Source organism: Bombina bombina, chromosome 5 (assembly GCF_027579735.1).
Source record: "Bombina bombina isolate aBomBom1 chromosome 5, aBomBom1.pri, whole genome shotgun sequence".
Lineage (NCBI taxonomy): Eukaryota > Metazoa > Chordata > Amphibia > Anura > Bombinatoridae > Bombina > Bombina bombina.
This window is the reverse complement of record NC_069503.1, coordinates 705,700,961-705,724,891: the sequence shown is the minus strand read 5'-3', so window position 1 is coordinate 705,724,891 and position 23,931 is coordinate 705,700,961. Positions and strand designations below refer to the sequence as shown.

At 44.1% G+C, this 23,931-nt stretch overlaps 1 protein-coding gene across 3 annotated transcripts in view; it reads left to right on the top strand.

Moving 5' to 3' along the window:
* SLC35B3 (solute carrier family 35 member B3) overlaps positions 1–23,931 on the top strand; it is a 168,471-nt gene that overhangs the window by 77,267 nt on the left and 67,273 nt on the right. For all 3 annotated transcript variants that reach the window (XM_053714730.1, XM_053714732.1, XM_053714731.1), the window contains exon 8: positions 19,992–20,103. In XM_053714730.1, coding sequence (XP_053570705.1) covers positions 19,992–20,103 — 112 coding nt within the window. The remainder of the gene's footprint in view (positions 1–19,991; positions 20,104–23,931) is intronic.

Genomic DNA, 23,931 nt, shown 5'->3' with positions numbered 1-23,931 from the left:
TCATGGTAGCACCAGTATCCCGTAGACCACTGACCTCCTTCCCATTCACTTTAACCCGTTGCCGGTTATTCCGGTGGGCAGCTTGCACGGGGTCTGCTTCATGTAGGCTGCCCCAGCATTCTGGCGCCTCTACGTAGCGGGCCGCAGGCTGAGGATTATGTGGGATTCCGCCGGCGGGTCTTCTCCAGGACTGTGCTTGATTCGCTGCGTTTAGGGGACACTCTGGTCTTTTGTGCCCTAGTTGCTTACATCCAAAGCACCGAATAGGTTGTGGGTAGCCCCGCGAATTGAACCGGGCTCTCTGAGGGTAGTTCGTGGCCGGAGGCCGTGTGGTATAGCGGTGCGCCGGGGGCTGGTAACTGGCAGCTGCTGGGGTGACTGGGGGTCTGTACTCCACTCTAGCAGTGGGCAATCGGTATACCGCTCCCCCTGCCCCTCGTACTGCCACGGATCCGCCAGTGTGTGCTGTATCCGGCACCAAATGGGGAGCTATCAGGGTTAAAGTAGCTCCCGAATCCCGAAGTCCCTGGTCCTCCTTCCCCTCTACGGTCACCAGCTGGCTGTGATGTTGCCGGTTATCGGTGGCCCGGACCGACATCACCTCATGCAGAATTCCCAGGGGTTCCTCGGCTTGGGTGCTCAACACCTCATGAGCGGCTGGCTCCGTTTGGTAATGGTGAGCAGCCGCCCTTGGGGCCAGGTTCTGTCTGACCTGGTTCCAAGCTTGTCTGCTCCGATTTTGGGTGCACTCACGTGCCATATGTCCCCACTGCTTGCAGGTGTGGCATTGTATATTCGCCCGTCGGTTGTATCGTGAGGGGGGTGGTGGATTCCCTGGGGCTGGGCGAAAAGGTGCCACTGTGGGGTTGTTAGGCTGTAGTCCATGGTGCCTCCTTGGCATCAAAATGCTGGTCTGCTAATCTGGCTGCTTCGGTTAAGGTGAGGGGTTTTCGATCTCTCACCCATTCTTGGGCTTCTGGGGACAAGCCATTAAAGAATTGCTCCAACAGCATCAGTTGTCGCAATTCTTCCATGGTGGTAGCTTGGCTGGCCCTTATCCACCCTTGAGATGCTTGATCCAGCTTGTGGGCCCACTCTGCATGTGAATCTCTTTCTGGCTTGCGCAGGCCTCTAAACTTGCGCCGGTATGCCTCTGGGGTAATGGCATATCTTTCCAAGACTCTTCACTTTAGCGTAATCCTTGCTGTCCTCCCTGGGTACAGCGCGATACGCTTCCGCTGCCCTACCGGCTAGCTTACCTGCTAGCACCGGCACCCATACGGACTGCTCCAAATCATGTAACTCGCACAGTCTCTCAAAATCCTGTAAATACCCATCGATCTCATCCTTCTCCTCACAAAACATTTTAAATGCATGGTATGGGATTTTGGGTCTTACTGGGTTGCTGAGTGCGTCCAAAATGTATTCTGCTTGGGAGGATGCATTCCGCGGACTGTGTGCCATCACGTACTCCTGCACATCTGCCATTACCACGGATAGCATATCCCGTGGTACAGGTTGGGGTAAAAATTCCAGCCTGGTCCTCATTTCCCTCTGGTATAGGGTCTCCTCCATGGCTGCTGGAGGCGTAGCGCTGCGAGCTCTGTCTCCCTCCATCAGCTCGGCAATTAATATAGCCTTGGGTTTGCTGCTGCCTATCTTTCCCCTGGCTTCTAGCAGTTCCTTTAACGTTTGTCTCTTTAGCTTAGAATAATCCATCTCCATTCACTTCGGTCCCTGGTACTCCTTCCATCTTAGTCAGTATTGTAGTAATCCCCCTCTTCCTGAGGTTACTGGGTTGTGTAGTTGCTCTTCTGGGCGATAAGGTTCATTCCGTTGCTTGCCACCAATTGTAACGGTACCAACAGGATACCAAGGGTTAACACCAGAGAACAATGTCCTGCATAGGGAATCAGCAACTCACAACCCAGCCAGTTTTCAGGTTTAAAACAGAATGACATTTATTAAAAGGCTATGCCTAGTATTTATGCAGGTCTGACCCCCCAGATGGGGGGTTGAAAGAATGTTGTACATTAGATGGAGGGCCCACACCCTTGGACAGACCACAATAGAATCACATTACTTTACTTAGGCAGATAACAACTTAAACACAAAACACATTTGGTTTTTCTTATCACCTAGGCGTCTGCTCTCTGAGGGTGATTAAACAATGGACTGTTTATCACTAACTTTAATGACAGTACACAATAGCTTCTTAAAGTTGAACACAGTTAACTCCTTCAGTACTGACAGAAGGGTCTGTCAAATCTACATAGCACACAATACAGCCTATAGACAACCTTTCTTACATTATAGTCCAGAAGTGGCTAGGTTTGCCACAGTTAGGTTTGATGATTGCCAAGCATGGACAGCCCGCTTCAAATCACTCCACAGATTTTCAATGATATTGAGGTCTGGGGACTGGGATGACCATTCCAGAACATTGTACTTTTTCTCTGCATAAATGCCAGAGTAGATTTTGAGCAGTGTTTTGGGTCGTTGTCTTGTTGAAATATCCAGCTCCGGCGTAACTTCAACTTTGTGACTGATTCCTCAACATTATTCTCAAGTATCTGCTGATATTGAGTGAAATCCATGTGACCCTCAACTTTAACAAGATTCCCAATAGCGGCACTGGCCACACAGCCCCATAGCATGATGGAACATACACTAAATTTTACTGTGGGTAGCAAGTCTTGGAACGCTGTGTTCTTTTGCCGCCATGCATAACGACCCTTATGACCAAATAACTCAATCTGTTTCATCAGTCCATAGCACCTTCTTCCAAAATAAACCTGGCTTGTCCAAATGTGCGTTTGCATACCTCAAGCATCACTGTCCCATACAGCTTTTCCTTGTGCAAAGTGCGCTGAATTGTTGAACGATGCACAGTGACACCATCTGCAGCAAGATGATGTTGTAGGTCTTTGGAGGTGGCCTGTGGGCTGTTTTTGACCGTTCTCACCATCCTTTGCCTCTCCAATATTTTACTTGACCTGCCACTTCTGGCCTTAATAAGAACTGTGCCTGTGGTCTTCCATTTCCTCACTATGTTCCTCACAGTGGACACTGACAGCTTAAATCTCTGCAATTAGCTTTTTGTAGCCTTCCCCTAATCCATAATGTTGAACAATCTTTGTTTTCAGGTCATTTGAGAGTTGTTTTGAGGCCCCCATGTTGCCACTCTTCAGAGGATAGTCAAAGAGAACAACAACTTGCATGATAAGATGTACCTGTCTATGAAGTTCAAGGCTTAATGGGCTCACCAAACCAATTGTGTGTTCCAATTAATCAGTGCTAGATAGTTACAGGTATTATCTGTATCTGGAACAGGGGTAATCTGACATGGGAAGAAAGAAAGGCCCTCAATGAACTAACTAAAGCCACCAATGTCATTATAAAGCCAGCAGACAAGGGTGGGAACTTGGTCCTTATGGATGAAGCTAGTTATGTTTTTGAGGTTAAAAGGCAACTAGGAGTACCGGAACAATATGTAAAATTAAGTAGTAATCCAACAAAGTCTATACAATCCAATTTATTTAAAGTACTAAGTAAAGCTAAGAGAGAGGGACTTATCTCCTTATGAGAATTTAAGTTCCTCTATCCAGAATTTCCAAAAGTGCCGGTTTTCTATACAATTCCTAAAATTCATAAGAGCATGACTAAGCCACCAGTGAGACCTATTGTCTCGGATATTGGTAGTTGTACAGAGAATTTAGGACAATTTGTGGATTACTTTCTGCGGCCCTTCCTCACCAGCCTCCCCTCATATGTAAAAGATACTTGTGACTTATTGAAAAAACTTGATGGTATTACTGTCTCTGAAAATACCCTTCTTGTATCTCTTGATGTAGAAGGCCTGTTGTTACAGAAGCATTAGTTATTTTGTTGTGAAGAGCTTATTTCCCAGCAGCAATGCCTGAACCAGCAAGCCAGCGCCTAAGAAGGGCTCCAAGAAAACCGTAACAAGTATCATTTCATAAAGAGTTAACTCTTTTTTTTTTTCAGCTTTTAGAAACTATTGTCTAATCACCTCTGGAGCCAGACTGCTAATTGATAAGATGAACTTGTAAACTTGTTATCTTAAGTACTGTAATCCTATTGTGGCCTGTCAAAGGACAGTGCTCTCTATCTAAATGTGTGATGGGGGATTTTGTGCTTCCCCCCCTCTCCCCCTGGGAGTGCCCTGTGTGCATGTAACCTTAATAAAAAGCAGGCTGGGCATCCCAGTCCTGAGTTCTTGTTTGACCCTCAATCGCAGCGTTGACTCGTTTTTGTGGGCAGAAGGGTATCCTAGCTGTACTGCAGCTAAGGGAGATTATTCTATATTTGCGAGACTCATATAGAATACTATGGAAAGCAGCTTCTCCCCTCTTTAGCAATAGGGATCCAGGCTACTAAGCGGTCCATCTCTCAGCGAGACTAAGGGTAACCATAACATTTGGCGGCAGCGGCGGGATTTTCCTGGATTTCCTAGGAGAGGTACAGAACGGATGGAGAGCGCTTACGAAAAATTGAAGCGTACAATCCTAAAAGATTTACTTGAAAGCAGAGGGGGGTACGCCAGCAACCGGCCGAGGAGAGAGCTGATCGCAGAATTGACCGAACTGGATCAGAGCTTTACAATGGCGGAAACACCGACCACGATTAGTGACGAAAAAAACAGGATTGTTCGGGAAAGGCTCTCATTATACGGGCCGAACCCCTCCATGGAATTGGTACAGCAGTTGATGGCGGAGGCGGACGAGGATATACGAGAGACTCGAGCCCACGAACTCAACCTAGCGAACGCACACCGCAATGCTGAAGCCCCGCAGGTAATCATCCCTGTCGAAAATGCTGGGAGGCCCAAGATACCCTATGCGGCATTTCGACCCTTCCTAAAGAGCGAGACAGGGATTGATGAATATTTGGCGGACTTCGAAAGGCAATGTGCCCTGCACCAGATTCCCAACAGAGAGTGGCCCACGATATTGTCTGGGAAACTATCCGGGCGAGCCCTGGAAGCCTTTCGTACTCTGGGTGCTGAGGAAGTGACACAGTATGAGCTAGTTAAGGAGACACTGTTGCGACGGTACGCTGTAACTCCGGACACGTATCGCCGACAGTTTCGGGGCACGGAAAAGAAGCCTAACGATACCCATATGGAATGGGCGCACCGAATGCGGAGAGCGGCAAATCACTGGCTGAGCGGAAGTAAAGCGGTGACTGGGGAGGAAATTTTACAATTGTTTCTCTTAGAACATTTTTATAATGGCATGGAACAGCAAGGGAAGGAATGGCTGCGAGACAGGCGGCCTTCTACCTTAGAAGAAGCAGCCAAATTGGCCGATGAACATTATGACTCCCGTCTTCACGAACCCATGAACTACCGAGCTCCAGCACGGGTCGAACCCAGAGAGGTTTACCGTGCACCCCCTCGTGCTGAATTCCGAGCCCCGGTGCCCACAGGGCCCGTCCGACACTCAGGACCACCCAATAACAGCTCTGAGCGTCCCAGACCGACTTGCCACCGATGCAAGCAACCAGGGCATTTCATGGCTAGCTGCCCCCTTAATACGCACCAGACACCCAGGAATTACAATTACCCCTCTGGGTCCTATCGTCCGGCCCGGGCCCTCTGTGTTAACCAAGAGGCCCCTATGGAGGGATATGTGGGGCCGCTTCACGAGGCAGACCCTGTATATGCTGCCTCAGATAACCGCCAGCACCATCGGCAGAGGGTATGGCTCGAGGGGCGATCTACCGAGGGATTGCGAGACACGCTGGTACAGAGTCATTTGGTGCCAGAGCACAATCGATCCGGACAGACTGTGGCCGTTAGAGTGGCGGGGGGGGATGTGTACAAAATTCCAACAGCTAAAGTGCATCTTGATTGGGGAGCGGGAAAGGGGGCTGTGAACGTGGGCCTAATGGATAATTTACCTGCCGAAGTACTACTGGGCAACGATTTGGGCCCCATGACTTCTGCCTATGCTCCAGTATGCAACAACGAGGCGGACCCAGTGACTACACGGGCCCAAGCCCAGACGGAGCGAGAGCTCTCACCAGTGCGGGAGACACAGGTAAGACCTACCCCGACCTTGCCTGACAGGTTAGGCCCCATACCCTGGGACACCCCAGATGCTTTCGAGACAGAGTCTAAGACTGACCCGACCTTACAAAAGTACCGGGAACGAGCAGAGACCGGAGGGGGCGGGGCAGATAACGAAACATTCTTATGGGAAAAAGGGAAACTATACCGCTGGACAGAGAAAAGGGGACAGCGTAGGCAACAGCTGGTAGTGCCCCACAAATACCGTCAAGAAATCCTCAAAATAGGCCACGACATCCCCTTAGCAGGCCACCTAGCCATTACCCGTACCCTATACCGCATTACTCACACGTTCTTTTGGCCAGGGGTGCACGCTGACGTTAGAACTTACTGTAACACCTGCGATGTGTGTCAACGAGTAGGAAGGCGAGGCGATCACCCTAAAGCCCAGCTAGTAAATATGCCCATTGTAGAGGAACCCTTCAGCCGGGTTGCTATTGACCTAGTGGGACCACTGGCTACCCCTAGTCCCTCCGGTAAGCGATACATTCTTACCGTAGTGGACTACGCTACCAGGTACCCAGAGGCTGTCGCCCTATCCAACATACAAGCGGATATGGTAGCGAATGCACTAGTACAGGTGTTCTCCCGGGTAGGATTTCCAAAAGAAATCCTATCCGACCGAGGCACCCAATTTACGGCTGAATTGACCCAACAACTCTGGCAGGTTTGCAAAATTAAGTCCCTCCTGAGCTCCCCATACCACCCCCAGACGAACGGGCTGTGTGAGAGGTTCAATGGGACCCTCAAGCAAATGCTCAAGACGTTCACTCAGGAATACCGAGACTGGGAACGCTTCCTGCCGCACCTCCTATTTGCTTATCGGGAGGTGCCCCAGGAAACGACAGGGTTCTCTCCCTTCGAGTTGCTCTACGGAAGAAAGGTACGGGGACCCCTAAACCTGATCCGGGAGCACTGGGAGGGAGAGATGGAGGCTGATGGTGTCCCAATTGTGCCATACGTGCTGGAACTCAGGGACCGAATGGAGCAATTAGCCAAATCCGTGCGGGCTAATCTCCAGTTGGCCCAGAGAAGACAGAAAGTATGGTACGATCGGGGGGCCCGAAAGAGAATCTTCACCATAGGACAAAAGGTGTTAGTACTTAAGCCGGTGAAGACAGACAAATTGCAGGCGTCCTGGCAGGGTCCCTACCAGATCGTAGAGAAAAGGGGAGACACCACTTATGTGATAGCTAGCTGCCACGACAACCATCTTAGAAAGACATTCCATGTAAACATGCTCAAGGAATATTTTGAGCGACCAGAGAACGTGACGGCCGTATGTTGTTCCCCTCAGGAAGACCCCGACAGTTTACCCATTCCAGACCTATTAGAAAAGAGCCTCCCCACAGGTATAGTGGCGCAGGTTCAGATAGGGGACCGACTTAGCCCCACTGAAAGGGAGCAGCTCAACCAACTCCTCCAGTCCAAACACCTCACCTTCTCCCCGAAGCCAGGGTACACTACTTTAACCACCCACCAGGTAGATACTCCGGGACAAGCTCCCTTGCGCCAGGCTCCGTACCGAATCCCCGAAGCAGTTAGGACAGGAATGAAGAAGGAGATCGATGAGATGCTCCAGCTCAGGGTAATTGAGCCCTCCGATAGTCCCTGGGCCTCCCCAGTTGTCTTGGTGCCCAAGAAAGATGTGACCACCCGGTTCTGCGTAGACTATCGGAGGCTCAATGAAAATACCGTGACGGACGCTTACCCTATGCCCAGGGTAGACGAGCTACTCGATCGTATAGCCAGGGGAAATTACCTGACCACTATTGACCTCTGCAAAGGTTACTGGCAGATTCCCCTGGCCCCGGAGGCTATCCCCAAGTCGGCATTCGTCACTCCATTCGGCTTATATCAGTTTAGGGTAATGCCGTTTGGGATGAAGAATGCCCCAGCTACATTCCAGTGCTTGGTGGATAGGCTCCTGGATGGCTTCCAGAGTTTTGCTTGCGCCTACCTGGACGACATAGCGATCCACAGTGAGTCCTGGGAGGACCACTTAGCTCATGTGGGAATGGTTCTGGATCAGATCCGGGCTGCTGGCCTGACTCTGAAGCCAGAAAAATGCCACTTTGGGATGGCCGAGGTACAGTACCTGGGTCACCGGGTGGGGTGTGGAAAGCAGCGACCAGAGCCGGCCAAAATAGAAGCTGTCGCCAATTGGCCCACCCCCATCACTAAGACTCAGGTCCTAGCCTTCCTGGGCACGGCAGGGTACTATAGACGGTTCGTACCAGACTACAGCACACTTGCCAAACCCCTGACTGACTTGACCAAAAAGAACTTACCTCGACAGGTCCTGTGGTCTCCCCACTGTGAAACGGCTTTCCAGGCTCTCAAAAATGCTCTAATTAACGCTCCTGTCTTGGCGGCCCCAGCCCTTAACAAACGTTTTATCGTCCATACAGATGCTTCCATGTTCGGGCTGGGAGCCGTCCTCAGCCAAGTAGGCGAAGATGTAGGGGAGCATCCAGTTGCCTACATCAGCCGGAAGCTCCTGCCCCGCGAAGTCAGCTATGCAGCGGTCGAAAAGGAGTGTTTGGCTTTGGTGTGGGCATTAAAGAAATTGACTCCCTATTTATATGGTCAGGAGTTCACTCTGGTCACCGACCATAACCCGTTGGTGTGGCTGAACCGGGTCTCTGGAGATAACGGCAGGCTATTACGTTGGAGCTTATCGTTGCAACCCTTCAATTTCACCATTACTTACAGACCTGGGAAACAGAATGGCAACGCCGACGGGTTGTCCAGACAAACCGACCTCAGCCCCGCATAACCAGCGGTCTGGACAGCCTTAGTCTGCCCCGAAAAGGGGTCAGACCGTGTCTGCCAGAGTGTTCCACAGAAAGGGAGCACTGTTACAGAAGCATTAGTTATTTTGTTGTGAAGAGCTTATTTCCTAGCAGCAATGCCTGAACCAGCAAGCCAGCGCCTAAGAAGGGCTCCAAGAAAACCGTAACAAGTATCATTTCATAAAGAGTTAACTCTTTTTTTTTTCAGCTTTTAGAAACTATTGTCTAATCACCTCTGGAGCCAGACTGCTAATTGATAAGATGAACTTGTAAACTTGTTATCTTAAGTACTGTAATCCTATTGTGGCCTGTCAAAGGACAGTGCTCTCTATCTAAATGTGTGATGGGGGATTTTGTGCTTCCCCCCCTCTCCCCCTGGGAGTGCCCTGTGTGCATGTAACCTTAATAAAAAGCAGGCTGGGCATCCCAGTCCTGAGTTCTTGTTTGACCCTCAATCGCAGCGTTGACTCGTTTTTGTGGGCAGAAGGGTATCCTAGCTGTACTGCAGCTAAGGGAGATTATTCTATATTTGCGAGACTCATATAGAATACTATGGAAAGCAGCTTCTCCCCTCTTTAGCAATAGGGATCCAGGCTACTAAGCGGTCCATCTCTCAGCGAGACTAAGGGTAACCGTAACACCTGTATTCCTCCATCCCACATACAGTGGGTTTGGAAGCAATAAGATACTTTTTGGAGTCAAGAGGCCCAAATTTTGAGAAACGTACAGCTCTAATATGTGAGCTATTGGAATTTATACTACAAAATAACACTTTCACTTTTTATGGAAAATTTTACAAGCAAGTGAGAGGCACAGCTATGGGGCAGTATGTGCCCCCACATATGCGTGTCTCCACTTGGGAGCATGGGAACATGAAATCTTTGATGTATATAGTGAAACTTTTGAGTCCTCGGTCCTATTATGGATAATATATGTGGACGATATTTTAATGTTGTGGGATGGTAGCTATGAAGACTTAAAAATCTTTATTGGTAAACTAAATGAGAATGATAAGAATATTCTCTTGACTAGTGAAGTTGATAAAAAAAAGAATTAGCCTTAGATATAAAAATTAAAAATGAAGGGGTATCGATAGTCACAGAGAATTAGAGGAAAGCAAATGCCACCAATAGTATTTTGGAAGCAAGTAGTGCCCATCCACAGTCACTTATTAAAGGTATTCCTGTTGGTCAATTTCTAAGGTTGAGATGAAATTGCTCATCATTAAATAAATGAAGGATAGGTTCAGTAGGAGAGGATATTCAAAGAAATGTGTAAACAGAGCGTATGCTAGAGCTAGAAATAGTAGTAGGGATGACCTCCTTTATAAAAGTAAGCAAAATGATACCAGTAAGCAAATAAGATTCATAACAACATTTAATGATCAATGGAACAACTTAAGATATGCTCTCAAAAATAATTGTCATATTCTACAACTAGATGATAAAGTTAGAGGTATTGGGAGATTATCCTCTCCTCACAGCCAAAAGGGCCCCAAATTTGAAAAATAAACTGGTAAGAAGTAATTTTGTGAAAAGTCCCCTATCAGCAGACTAGCTTAGGAAGAATAGGGGTATCAAAGGAAGCTTTCCATGTGGGAAGTGTGTATACTGTCCCTATATGGAAAGCAGCCATAGGTTCTCTGGTACTGGGAGTAGAGAATATGACATTAGGTACTTTTTTAATTGTGATTCGGTGGGGGTGGTATATCTTCTACACTGTGGCTGCCCCCGGTTCTATGTTGGGAAAACGAAACGTGTCCTCAAAGATAGGATTCAGGAACATAGAGATGACATATATTATAAAAGAGATACCAATGTTGCGCGACACTTTAAAAAGTATCATGCAGGAGATCCATGTTCTTTAAAATTTACTGTCATTGATAAAGGAGATTTTAAAAATAGAGGGGGTGAAGTGGACAAAATCTTACTTCAAGAGGAAGCAAGGTGGTTTTTTGTGCTGAAAACAAGGTTTCCACTAAGCCTTAATGACAAAGTAGATTATGCCTGCTTTTTATAATTGATAGATGAGATGTAGGATGTATTCCTAACTGTGTTGTTAATTTTGTAGGTTTTTTCTACATTATAACATAATGTTTCTTATTTGATATCTAAGGTAAATGAGGCCTAGCAGATTGGTATCTGTCTGGAGGTGTACGCCATTATCTATGAGAAGTTTTTAGTTTAGTGTTTTCCAGGTTTGGAAATAAAAAGATGTAAATAGGATTTTTTAAGCATGTGAGAATAATTCTGATATGTACCTTTTAAGAGCACCAGGTAAAACTGCACAAAGTAGGCTGGGCCAATTAAAGTTTAAAAGGCTGTTCTGAGTTTAGTGGATTACTGCCCTGACAAAGCACCAGTGTGAGTCTGCCTTAGGGGTGAAACACATATGCTGTTGGCAATGAGGCTCTTTGTATCATGCGTCTGGACATCTTTTATATGCAATGTCCCCTGTACATTGGATTCATATGAGCCGCTGACATTTAGAATGGTGATCAAGTGTAAACTTTGTCTGGATGCCGGTGCATATATATACCGGGACTGCTTTGGATTCGATTTGCACAGTTTTGGCACCCTGGTGGGAGATGGCCTTTTGAGAGGAGAGAGTTTCATATGTTTGTTTGCCTCCCATTGAGCAGTGCTGTTTGTATACAAGGCAGGTGTGCGTATGTTTGCACCGGAGCTCTTTGCAAGCAGTCCAGTGACGTCAGAGATGTAGGAGGGCTTAACAGATGAAATCAAGCTACTCGTTTGTGTACGAGCTCCCGTGAAAGGGAGTCCCAGGAGGGGAACATAAGCCGCTTCTATCACTTTGGTCACCTAAGCACTACAGTATTGACGTTGCTAGCTCAAATAAAAGCCCGGTTTAAACCTAGTGTGGTGTGAACCGCGGTTATATACCAGAAAGAGTGGGCTTCAATTGTATGAAATGTGCATATATACGGTGGATATAAAAAGTCTACAAAGATAAATCATTTCAGAACTTTTTCCACCTTTATTGTGACCTATAAACTACACAAATCAATTGAAAAACAAACTGAAATCTTTAAGGTGGAGGGAAGTAACAAAAAAACCTAAAATAATGTGGTTGCATAACTGGGGATGTAGCTGTTTTCAGAATTAAGCAATCACATTCAAAACCATGTTAAATAAGAGTCATCACACACCTGCCATAATTTAAAGTGCCTCTGATTAACCCCAAATAAAGTTCAACTGTTCTAGTAGGTCTTTCCTGACATTTTCGCTTTCAAAGCATCAGAGGGATCTCATTGTTAAAAGGTATCATCAAGGGGGCGGAGCCAACTAGCTATCAGAGTAGACGTGTGGGACCACAGCTCCTGCCATAATTATACATAAACTAGCTAAAAGCTAATAATATTTAATACCAAATTGCCCTAGATCACCCTTGCAGCTGAAAGACCAGCCTTGTGAGAATTATGGAATTTTGGGGGCCCTAGCAGCACTTCAGTGTTAGGCCTTCAGAGCCGATGAGACTCCTTGCCACAATGGACCCTCATTACCAGAGGGTTAATGATATCACCCTGGAGACATAAGGGCTATAGAGGCCATCAACAGCTAGAAACTGATACTGGATCTTCTACTGGGGAGAAGCTAGCCCTTGTATAGCGCTACGAGGCGATACCTCCTGCACTGCTGAGATTTATATATTCTTCAAAATGTCAGATTTAAAGAGCGCACTACAAGCTTTATTTTCGGAATATGAGACTGCAATGCTGGCTAGGTTTGATAGCCTTTTACTGAAAATGCAGTCTGTTGGTGGTCAGGGCTCTGCTGCTAAGGTAATGGCGGCGGGGGAGGAGGTCTCTGTTCGACAACTAAGGAACACGCCATGTTTTGCCGGTCATGCACTTCAACTAAGTCAAGATGTGACTCTCGTGGAAGCAAGTGGATTTGATCACTCGCAGTCTCTTCCCCATTCCGACTCAACAGTGGGAACTGTTCTTGTGCCTGAAGCAGCGGGAATTGCGGTTGCGGAGCCCAGTGATATCTGTAAGGATCGGCAACTTAACCTATATTCACGGCCCCAAGAGAACAGGGGTATTTACCCCATGCCGACTCGCGCTGAGACTTTCCTACATTTAGCACTGGACATTGTCCATGGTGTTCCGGCTGTCCCTCTGATAATTGGCTTGCGGGACAGAAGCAGCGCAGGTCAGTCATTTTGGGTCCTGCGTAGGCTTTTCCATAGGAGGCTAGCAGCATTTGAATCTGCCTTAGCTGGATGTGTGGAGTCTGGCTGTACAGCTTTTACACTAGCCTGTAGGAAAGGAGTGGGCTGAGGAGAGACATTGGGAGCGGATTTGAGCTACAGGACGTTAAATGTCAATGTCTGATGATTTTAATCTCACAATTTGTTAAAGCACAGTTACTGAACATTATATATTGTGTTTATGAAGTCCTTGGGCTGATATAGTACTGTAGCTTATACACTGGATAACATGACTATGATATAATCTAGATTATGGTAGCTAAATGTATGAGAATAAGGGTCAGTCTAGTTGTTTTAGTCTCATCTTCATCTCTGAATTTCCTAGGTAGTTGAACTGCACTTATAAATACTATATGCGTGTCACTGTACTACTAACTCCTAGTATGTTGTAGGCCCATTTTTGGGGATTTTTTTTTCTTTAGTGTGTGTCATTTGAGAGCTAAAGAGAGTGATGATTAAATAGCACACACTTTAGTAATATTGACCTAAATTAGTTAATCCTACTATGGGAATAGACCTCAATTAATCCTAACATCCTTAGTGCCCTATTAAGTGTTTGACTGTGACCCCTTTTCCATTTATAACCTGTAGAAAGTCTGCTCCCTTATCATTATTGCGGTCCCCTTCTGATATTATACATGGGTGAGGAGGAGAGTAGTTATATCTAAATATAGCTTGGGATCCATTGTTTGTTCACCATGGGGGACCCTGCTACCAGCCCAGGATCTGCCCCCTTCCTTTCCACCCCCGTCATTTTCCACCCCCCTCCTTTTCAACCCTCCCTTTCCACCCCTCCCTCCTCCCTTCCCACCCCTCCCTCCTCCCTTTTCACCCCTCCCTCCTCCCTTTTCACCCCTCCTTCCTCCCTTTCCACTCCACTCCCCTCCCTTTCCAACCCCCCTTCCTTTCCACCCTCCCTTCCTTTCCACCCCTCCCTTTCCACCCCCCCCTTCCAACCCTTCCTTTCCACCCCCTTCCTTCCACCCCTCTCTTCTCACCCCTTTCCCTCCCCCTCCCTCTCCCCCCCTCTCTCCCTCTTCATCCCCTCTTTCCCCTATCCTCTTCCCTTCCCTTTTTCCTTTCCCTTCCCCCCTTCTCTCCCCCCCTTTTTTCTTTTTCCCCTCCTCCTTCCTTCCCCCTTCACAAGTGTATGGTAAGGGATAGATAGATTATCCTTCATACTCCCTTTTGGCAGAGTTTTATTGTCTCTGCCCTGTTCGTAGAACCATTGTCGTGGTTTCTGCCTACATAAGTGTCAAAATGGTTCTTCGGATTAAAAATCTAGAGATTTATTTGAATATTATCCTGAGTTCAATGTCTACAGACTGTCTATCACCATAGTTTTAGTATTGATGTTAGCTCATTTGGGTACCACCTATCTGTTTTTGGATGTATGTGTGAAGCAGTCCCTGTAGTTCTCTGTCTCTGACGCAGCGTTGGTACTTACATCTTTAATGTTGTTCTGTTTAATTGTACCATCCTCCTTCAATTTTATTATTACGTTTTAGGGACCTACCCATGGTCCTAGCTGTCATTGGAAGGAGACTATAAAGTGCAGGCCTTGTCTAGGCCTGTATTACTTAAAAGCCCTCTGAGTAGTACCTTCAATATAGAGGTCCAAAACTGGCCTCAGCTATCTTGGAGGGAAAAGAGGGTGCTTTCAGGTTTGTATTTGTTTATGTATGCGATATGTATTTTGCCATATATTATGCGTCATATGTTTGTATGAGCAAACTGTTTTTTTTCTGTCTTGGAAATTGTTATTCCCTCAATAAAAATATAATAAAAAAAAAAAAAGGTATCATCAAGTGGAGAACATATGGCACAACAATGACATTACCAAGAACTGGACATCCCTCCAAAATTGATGAAAAGACGAGAAGAAAACTGGTCTGGGAGGCTACCAAGAGGCCTACAGCAACATCAAAAGAGCTGCAGCAATATCTGGCAAGTACTGGCTGTGTGGTACATGTGACAACAATCTCCCGTATTCTTCATATGTTTGGGCTTTGGGGTAGACGGCAAGACGGAAGCCTTTTCTTACGAAGAAAAACATCCAAGCCCAGCTAAATTTAGCAAAACACATCTGAAGTCTCCCAAAAGCATGTGAGAAAAGATGTTATGGTCTGATGAAACCAAGGTTGAACTTTTTGGCAATAATTCCAAAAGATATGTTTGGCGCAAAAACAGCACTGCATATCACCAAAAGAACACCATACCCACAGTGAAGCATGGTGGTGGCAGCATCATGCTTTGGGGCTGTTTTTCTTCAGCTGGAACTGGGACCCTATTCAAGGTAGAGGGAATTATGAAAAGTTTCAAATACCAGTCAATATTGGCACAAAACCTTCAGGCTTCTGCTAGAAAGCTGAGCATGAAGAGGAACTTCATCTTTCAGCATGACAACGACCCAAAGCATACATCCAAATCAACAAAGGAATGGCTTCAACAGAAGAATATTAAAGTTTTAGAATGGCCCAGCCCTGAATCCAATCAAAAATCTGTGGGGTGATCTGAAGAGGGCTGTGCACAGGAGATGCCCTCGCAATCTGACAGATTTGGAGTGTTTTTGCAAAGAAGAGTGGGCAAATCTTGCCAAGTCAAGCTGTGCCATGCTAATAGACTCATACCCCAAAAGACTGAGTGTTGTAATAAAATCAAAAGTTGCTTCAGCAAAGTATAAGTTTAAGGGTGTGCACACCTAAAAGATTTCAGTTTGTTTTTCAATTGAGTTGCATAGTTTATAGGTCACATTAAATGTGGAAAAAGTTCTGAAATGATTTATCTTTGTCTCATTTTTTTACATCACAGAAACCTGCCATTTTAACAGGGGTGTGTAGACCTTTTATATCCACTGTAAGTTCAACATATCATCTAACTTGCACGCTTTTTCACCTGCCATTACTCTGTCTTAACGTACTTGTAACAAGCAGGACTTTCTGTACCACATTGTTTGAATTAGGAGGTTTTTTGAACGGCTCATATAAGATTGCAACAATAGGTGGTTTAATGTCATACATTAGTTATTCTATTTGTGTTTAGTCATTCAGAAATGTACAAATGGGTTTGCAAGTAACTTTATATAATATGTAGCAAAGAGACTTCTTTGTTTTTTTTTTATATAATAAAATATATGGTGTTTAATACAAAAGAGTGCTGAATTCCCTTTCTTTAATAGGAAGGAATAATTTATCCTTCTTAGTCACTTCTTTAATATTGTGTGTGTATATATATATATATATATATATATATATAATGTAGCCCTCAGTTTACGCCGGGGTTAGGTTCCAGAAGGAATGGTTGTAAATCGAAACCGTTGTAAATTGAAACCCAGTTTATAATGTAAGTCAATGGGAAGTGAGGGAGTTAGGTTCCAGGCCCTCTCAAAATTGTCATAAGTAACACCTAATACATTATTTTTAAAGCTTTGAAATGAAGACTTTAAATGCTAAACATCATTATAAACCTAATAAAATAATCACACAACACATAATATGTAATTAAAATAAGTGAAATGAATAAAAACATTTGCTAAACAGCATTATAAACCTAATAAAATAATCACATAACACAGACTTCACTTGCATTTTTCTGCAAACAGTTCTTTCTATGCATTCCAATCTGCACTGATTTATAGACAGGAAGATCTTGTTCCTTTGAAATCTGCTCGATAGCTCAGGTCTGGTTAAACTGATTAATTTCAGCTTGCTTGGCTTGCATATCTTTGATGCAACACAAGCGGACAGCTCCACCTACTGGCTATTTTAATAAATGCACTGCTTCTCAATGCTTTTCAATAGCAGTCACATGACTGGAAAAAAGGTTGTTATTCTTAAATGGTGTAAATTGAACCGTTGTAAAACGAGGGCCACCTGTGTGTATGTATATGTATATGTATATATATATATATATATATATATATATATATATATATATATATATATATATATATATATATATATATATACACACACACACAGTGGATATAAAAAGTCTTCACACCCCTGTTAAAGTGTCAGGTTTCTGTAATGTAAAAAAATGAGACAGAAAGAAATAAATCATTTCAAAACTTTTTCTACCTTTTAATGTGACTTATAAACTGTACAACTCAATTGAAAAACAAACAGAAGTCTTCTAGGTGAAGGGAAGTAAAAATAAAATATGGTTGCATAAGTGTGCACACCTTATAACTAGGGATGTAGCTGTGTTCAGAATTAAGCAGTCATATTCAAAACCCATGTTAAATAGGAGTCAGTACACACCTGCCATCATTTAATGTGCCTCTGATTAACCCCAAATAAAGTTCAGCTGTTCTAGTAGGTCTTTCCTGACATTTTCTTAGTCGCATCCTACAGCAAAAGCCATGGTCCGCAGAGAGCTTCTAAAGCATCAGAGGGATCTCATTGTTAAAAGGTATCAGTCAGGAGAAGGGTACAAAAGAATTTCCAAGGCATTAGATATACCATGGAACACAGTGAAGACAGTCATCATCAAGTGAAGAAAATATGGTGCAACAGTAACATTACCAAGAACTGGATGTTCCTCCAAAAATGATGAAAAGACGAGACGAAAACTAGTCTGGGAGGCTGCCAAGAGGCCTACAGCAACATTAAAGGAGCTGCAGGAATATCTGCTAATTTCTGGCTGTGTGGTATCGCCCGTATTCTTCATATGTCTGGGTCATGGGGTTGAGTGGCAAGATGGAAGCCTATTCTTAATAAAAAAACATCCAAGCCTGGCTAAATTTTGCAAAAACACATCTGAAGTCTCCCAAAAGCATGTCGCAAAAGGTGTTCTGGTCTGATGAAACCAAGATTAAACGTTTTGGCCCTAATTCCTAAAGATATATGTTTTGCGCAAAAACAACACTGCAATTCACCAAAAGAACACCATACCCACAGTGAAGCATTGTGGTGGCAGCATCATGCTTTGGGGCTGTTTTTTTTCAGCTGGAACTGGGGTCTTAGTCAAGGTAGAGGGAATTATGAATCGTTCCAAATACCAGTCAATATTGGCACAAAACCTTCAGGCTTCTACTAGAAAGCTAAACATGAAGAGGAACTTCATCTTTCAGCATGGCAACAACCCAAAGCATACATCCAAATCAACAAAGGAATGGCTTCACCAGAAGAAGATTAAAGTTTTGGAATGGCCCAGCCAGAGCCCAGACCTGAAGTGTTTTTGCAAAGATAAGTATGCAAATCTTGCCAAGTCAAAATGTGCCATGCTGATCGACTCATACCCAAAAAGACTGAGTGTTGTAATAAAATCAAAAGGTGCTTCAACAAAGTATTAGTTTAAGGGTGTGCACACTTATGCAACCATATTATTTTATTTTTATATTTTTTTCTTCCCTCTACCTAAAACATTTCAGTTTGTTTTTCAATTGAGTTGTACAGTTTATAGGTCACATTAAAGGTGGAAAAAGTTCTGAAAATGTCTCATTTTTTTTATATCACAGAAACCTGACATTTTAACAGGGGTGTGTAGACTTTTTATATCCACTGTGTGTGTGTGTGTATGTATATATGTATACGCCTGAGAACCCTCTGAGATATTGCAGGTTCAGTTCCAGACGACCGCAATAAAGTGATTCACACTAATTTTTGTTTCCCAGTGCATATAAAAGTTATATTTACATTATACTGTAGTCTATTAAGTGTACAATAGCAATATGTCTAAAACAAAATGTACATACCTTAATTAAAAAATACAAATACAAACTATATCCAGCACAAGCGACCCAATACTGTGTGCGGGTTGTAAACGGGCTACTGCAAGACCCCACAGGTAAATGCTGAATACGAAGAAACAGCCGCACCACTTGTAATATCTAACTCCTTTATTCCATCTCAAAATAAGGAGCTAACAGTAGGTTAAGGGTACATAGCCCTGTTTCTTCATATTCGGCAATTCTTAATTAAAAAATACATTATTGCTAAAAAAAAAAAAAAATTGCTAACCAATATTTTTGCTGCTGGTGTGTATATATGTTTACTTATGTGTTTATATGTGTATTTATGTGTTTATATGGAAATATAGCACTGCTAGACTTGCTATACACCGGGTTGCCACAAACCTTCAATTTGTAAAAAGAGCAATATCTGAGAAGCGCAATAAAGTGAAGCGCAATAAAATGTGAGGTATGTATGTGTGTATATATGTATGTATGTGTGTGTGTGTGTATAATTTTTTTTAAGTCAAACCAAGCTATTGATCTAGGCCCTTTTTAGTATATTTGACATAACTTTTTGGCTGAGAAATACGATCATATATTGGAACAAAAACACTTTTTTGCAAACTTTAGGTTTCTCACTGAAATTATTTATACAAAACTACTGCAGTCATAAGATTAAATAGTTTTAAAAGCTTCTCTGGGATCCCCTTTGTTCAGAAATAGCAGACATGTATGGCTTTGCCATTGGTTTTTGGCAATTCTTCTGAAATTCTGGTCATTGAAGGAGTTCATTTTTGCTGTAGTGTAGAGATTACCGCCCCATCTAACAACTCCCCCCCTGATCCTTGCCAAACTGCTCTCTTCCCCTCCCCCTTCAAGATAATTTTATTTTCTGTAGTGTAGGGTGCCCCCTCCAAATAATTTTCTGTAACGAAGGGCCCCATCCCCCCCCCCCTCCCTTCATAAATATTTTTCTGTAGTTTAGGGAACCTTGCTCCTCCGCTGGGCTGATCCTCACACTTTAGGTACAACGTCAACGCAGTACGCTGGGCAAAGTTCTGTGTGATGTAGTGCCTACGTCCAAATGGTACAAGAGGTTAAACAAATTAGTGTTAGAAAGGATGAATATGTGTCAATTCTAATCAGAGAACAAGTCTATGTGCAATCTTTTTTAACTTTGTGTCATTTTTAGCATCCATTTCAGACATATGGATATGCATTCTTCTTTTCCCTGACGGGCTATTTTGGAATCTCTTTCGTTTTGGCCTTGATAAAACTTTTTGGTGCTCTTCTTGCAGTAACAGGTAACAATATATTACATAACTAATTTGTAATACATGCAATATTAATTGGGGAGAAAATGTATCTTATTTGTAAATATACCATAATGATTACATATTACCAATACATACCCTTTATGACTAATTTTGTACTTTTTGTTTTCATAACCCCAAGATATTCCTATTTGCCTCCAAAATTAATTTTCTTTTTAAAGACACGATGAGTCCACGGATCATCATCCTTACTTGTGGGATTTCACCTCCTGGTCAGCAGGAGGAGGCAAAGATCACCACAGCAGAGCTGTTAAATAGCTCCTCCTTTCCCTCCCACCCCAGTCATTCTCTTTGCCTACGTTAGTGATAGGAACAGATAAAGTGAGGTGTTAGGTTAGATTCTTCAATCAAGAGTTTATTATTTTTAAAGTAGTGCCAGAGAGTGCTACTTTGTTCTAGGGTGTAGCCTTAGTCCATATCAGTCTCTACAGTAGATCTTTGGTGGATTTAGAGCTATGGGAACTTGTGGGACATAATTCTCACTACGCCTCCCATTTTCAGCTGCCCTATATCCTTCAGCCTGAGATTCTTTCTGACTCAGCATGACTTTATCTCTCAGGCCAATGTGAGGGAGAGGACCTCTCAAGCTTGGCAACTGCCCTACTGCCAGGCAGTGTTTGAGGTAAGTGCTACCTTTTCTGGGATTTAAGGAGTCTCAGTGTTAGCTTAGCACTATGGCACATAAGGGGTTAATGGGAAGCCTTATTTATGTGGGGACAGTGTCAGACTTTCAGGATAAAAGTCTTATTTGGGCAGTAATTTGGTGCAGGCACTGGGGCTGGAGTTATGTTGCTAATTTTATTTTTACCACAATGGAAGGCTCCGGTGGTTTCACTTTTGTTTGTTTTTTTTCTCTAAGAGGGAAACATAGACTTGCAGCACGCCCACGAAGGGATTAGAAGGGATAAGATTTGCTGTACTGGGGTTTTCTGGGCTAGAGCAGCATGTAGACACCTTTTAATACGCTTTTAGCACAGATGCGTTCCTAGTCCGGTTTTTCTGGCAGACTGCAGTAACGGATCGTTGTCTTCTGGGATCCGGTAGCATTGGTTAAGGTGGGAGCACCTCAGCAGGTTGCTGTGGTGCAGAGGTTTAATTAATACTTATTTTTTCTGAAAGTTTTATTGCTACAGCACAATGGGCAGTTTTGTCAAGAGAAAGAAAAAATGTTTAAATTTAAAGAGACAGTAACGTTTTTTTATTTTTTTATTTTATTGCTATTCCCAGTATTTTTTCTGCTCAATATCAATATTTTATGTGAAAAGATGGATCAAGATGAGGTGCAAGCAGTTACATGTGCTTTATGTCTTGATGCAAATGTGGAACCACCAATCCCTTTCTGTCCTACATGTATTGAAAGGACTGTAAGTTTTAGGAATAACATTTTTACTGAGCCAATCTCCTCTCAGGCAGATGTTGTCCAAGAGTCTTCTGATGAGGGTCAATTTATGCCGCAACTTTCTCCCCAAGCGTCCCAAAAATTAGCACCCCCACCAGCAGTGCCCTGCACTTATGCTCTAGCACCTGCTGGAGTTACTTTAAAAGACATAGCTGCGGTTATGTCTTCCACAATTTCTGATGCGTTGTCTGCTTTTCCTATGCTTCAAGGCAAGCGCAAGAGGAAAGACAAACATGTTATCAGTGAGGTTTCTGATGCCATGGTGGCAGTCTCAGAGGTACCCTCCCAGGGAACTGAGATGGAGGTTATAGAGATTTTATCAGATGGCGAGATTTCAGATTCAGAACCTTTGACTGATTCAGAGGTTGTCTCTTTCCGATTTAAACTAGAACACCTCCGTCTGTTACTCAGGGAGGTGTTGGTTACCTTAGACGACTGTGATTCCACAGTAGTAGTCGCTCCTGTGAAGGCGAGTAAATTGGACAAATATTTCAAAGTTCCTACTTTCTCAGATGTTTTTCCAGTTCCTAAGCGAGCTTCGGAGATTGTTTCTAAGGAAAGAGAGAGACCAGGTATTCCCTTCTCTCCGTCTCCTATTTTCAGAAAGATGTTTCCTATAGCTGACGCTGTCAAGGAAGCTTTGCAATCGGTGCCTAAGGTATAAGGGGCTATTTCCACTTTAGCCAAGCGAGCTACTATTCCTATTGAGGATAGTTGTCTTTAAAGACCCCATGGACAAGAAGTTGGAGGGTCTACTTAAAAGATTTATGTTCACCAGGGTCTGCTGTTGCAGCCGGCTGCATGTATTGCTACTGTCATTAGTGCGGCAGCTTATTGGTTTGATGCTCTGTCCGAGTCTCTTAAGTCTGAGACTTCTTTGAAGGAGATCCAAGATAGGATTAAAGCTCTGAAGTTAGCCAATGCTTTTATTACGGATGCTTCTCTGCAAATTACTAAATTAGCAGCTAAGAGTTCAGGGTTTTCTATCCTAGCCTTCAGAGCTTTATGGTTAAAACCTTGTTCTGCGGACGTTTCATCTAAGTCTAAGCTTCTAGCTATTCCTTACAAGGGAAAGACCTTGTTTGGACCTGGCCTGAAGGAAATTTTTTTCCGACATCATGGGAAGTAAGGGTCATCTCCTTCCTCAGGATAAGAGAAATAAACAAAAAGGATGACAAAGTAATTTTCGTTCCTTTCGCAATTTCAAGGGAAATACTTTCTCTTTCTCCTCTAAACAGGAAGGTAACTATTTGCAATCTAAGCCTACTTGTAGACCCAACCAGCCTTGGAACAAGGGTAAACAGTCGAAGAAGCCTGCTGCTGACTCCAAAACAGCATGAAGGGCATGCCCCCGATCCGGGACCGGATCTGGTGGAGGGCAGACTTTCTTTCTTCGTTCAGGCTTGGGTGCGAAATGTTCAGGATCCCTGGGCTATAGAAATAGTGTCCCAGGGATACAAACTGGAGTTGAAAAATTTTCCTCCTCGAGGAAGATTTCTTCTTTCAAGATTATCTGCAAACCAGATAAAGAGAGGCATTCTTACATTGTGTAAGAGACCTCTCCTCCCTGGGAGTGATTATTCCTGTTCCTGTACAGGAACACGGGCAGGATTTTTATTCAAATCTGTTTGTAGTTCCCAAGAAGAAGGGAACTTTCAGACCTATCTTAGACCTTAAGGGTCTGAACAAGTTTCTCAGAGTTCCATCTTTCAAGATGGAAACTGTTCGTACCATTCTTCCATTGATCCAGGAGGGTCAATTTATGATGACAGTGGACTTAAAGGATGCATATCTACATGTTCCTATCCAGAGATCATCACAAGTTCCTAAGGTTTGCCTTTCTGGACAGACACTTTCAGTTCGTGGCTTTTCCTTTTGGGCTGGCCACGGCACCCAGAATTTTCACAAAGGTTCTGGGGTCTCTGCTGGCGGTTCTAAGACCGCAGGGCATTGCAGTGGCGCCTTATCTGGACGATATTCTAATCCAGGCGCCATCTTGTCAACGAGCAAGTTCCCATACCGACATTGTACTATCCTTCCTGAGAAATCACGGGTGGAAGGTAAATCTGGAAAAGAGTTCGTTAATCCCGAAAACAAGGGATCTTTAATCGATTCTATATCTATGAGGATTTTTCTGACATAGGTCAGGAAATCAAAGATTCTAGATTCCTGTCGAGCCCTTCAGTCCAATCCTCGGCAGTCAGTGGCCCAATGCATGGAAGTTATCGGACTGATGGTGGCGGCAATGGACATCATCCCGTTTTGCTCTGTTTCACCTCAGACCTCTGCAGTTAAACATGCTCAGGCAGTGGAATGGAGATTATGCAGACTTGTCTCCTCGAATAACCCTGGAACAGGAGACAAGGGACTCGCTTCAATGGTGGTTGTTTCTGGATCAT